Source organism: Gloeophyllum trabeum (genome assembly GCF_000344685.1).
Source record: "Gloeophyllum trabeum ATCC 11539 unplaced genomic scaffold GLOTRscaffold_00009, whole genome shotgun sequence".
NCBI lineage: Eukaryota > Fungi > Basidiomycota > Agaricomycetes > Gloeophyllales > Gloeophyllaceae > Gloeophyllum > Gloeophyllum trabeum.
Window position 1 is genome coordinate 589375 of NW_006920418.1, and position 1625 is coordinate 590999.

Genomic DNA, 1625 nt, shown 5'->3' on the forward strand with positions numbered 1-1625 from the left:
CGAGTGAATTAGCTCCGCCATCGATTCAATTAGCTCCGGTGCGTCTCACATAGCGAAATAAAAATTAAACAAGTCCCCTTTAGCGTTTTCTACTCCCGTGGGCCCGAACCTACACTCGGTTCCGTGGTTTGCGACTTTGTTTGCGACTTTTCGGAGATAAATACTCCGGAGCGTCCATTAGTGTTTGTTTCAGGCATCAAGATTTTGTTTTATTTTTCTAGGTCTTCCTACGGACTACCCTACGGCGTCTTACTCCTCCTTTCCCCCTCGAACTATTAAATACCCTTCAGTTGTCTCGGACCGCCTTCACCCATATCACGGGGTTTAGGTTTATTTCTTTTGGTCCTTGGTGATTGTTGTGTGTCAGTGCATATCATTTTGGAGCCCACCGCGAGGGGGGTACCATTTCAAGACGTCCAGTCCTCTCGAGGAGTTATCCCGACTCTTCGAGGAAGCCAATCGTCGCTTAGACGAAGGCGACACCTTATCCGCTGTCCTATCGCTTAGGAACCTTATTGGAGTGCAGGACCCAGAATATATCCCAGTCACCCTGCCATCTCCTCGACGTCTTCGTAGCCACACTAGGCAATTAGCGTTAGCCGCAGCTGCTGCAGTCGATCCGGTTCCACCTTCCGCCGAGGAGCCAGACAGCCCAGACATTCCCCTTCGAGAAACCCTCCAAAGCCGCCATCACGCAGTGTCTAACCCGGAGTCCGGAGCCCTTAACGTTTCCCATCCATTTATCCCATCGCCAATACACTCAGAGTCCATTCCCTCATCATCATCCGGCCTCGTCGAAATTCCCTCCAACAATATCAGCACTCCGGAGTTAATTCAGCCGCCTCCCATCGGTACTGTCACAATGTCGGACACTCTACCCTCTCGCTACGACAAGCATGCACCTCGCTTCGATCCGGAACAGCCGCGGACCCTACTTCGCTATTTCGAGGACCTGGCGGACTTATTTGCCGCTCATCCAAATGCGGTCCCGAATGAAGCAACGAAAAAGGCGGTAGTGGTGAAATATGTGCCTATGTATGAGGAGGAGCTATGGAAAGGCGTCCCGGAATTTTCGGACGACTCCAAGACCTTTGAGGATTTTAAGGGAGCAGTCTTGGCGTTATACCCAGCTGTTAAGGAGGACCAGAGATATAGCGTCGGGGATATGGACCGACTAGTGGGGGAAAGGCAACGAGTGGGCATCCACAATTTGGCGGACCTGGCAGCATTTCATCGCGACTTCCTACTTATCACTCGATACCTGCGCAAGAACGACATCATTTCCGTTCGAGAGCAGGGGAGGGCATTCCAGCGAGGGTTTCAGCCGGAGTTGTGGAACAAAATATTCGGGCGACTCCAGATCAAGGACGTAGACCACCAACCAGACACTCCATATGGCGTGGACGAGGTTTACAAGGCGGCGGAGTTTATTCTTCATGGAACGTCGGCCATAGGAACCACAGAGAAGCATGCGGAGCCATCTCGGAGTGCTCCGAGCGCACCGGTGGTGAAGACGGAGGACCTATCATCATTGGTGGAGGTCATCACAAAATCCATCAGTCAAGCTCTAGTAGCCGCGGTTCAGCAGAACGCTGCGATGGCCCCTGCGACGTTCAACAGACCTG

General features: G+C 52.4%; 1 protein-coding gene across 1 annotated transcript; it reads left to right on the forward strand.

Annotated features, from left to right (window-relative positions):
- Positions 1–859: 859 nt before the first annotated feature.
- GLOTRDRAFT_22785 (uncharacterized protein) lies at positions 860–1561 on the forward strand (the record flags this gene model as incomplete). Its single annotated transcript, XM_007868982.1, has 1 exon — positions 860–1561. A coding segment is annotated over one exon (702 nt), but the record flags the coding sequence as incomplete, so codon positions are not given.
- Between the last annotated feature and the right edge of the window lie 64 nt (positions 1562–1625).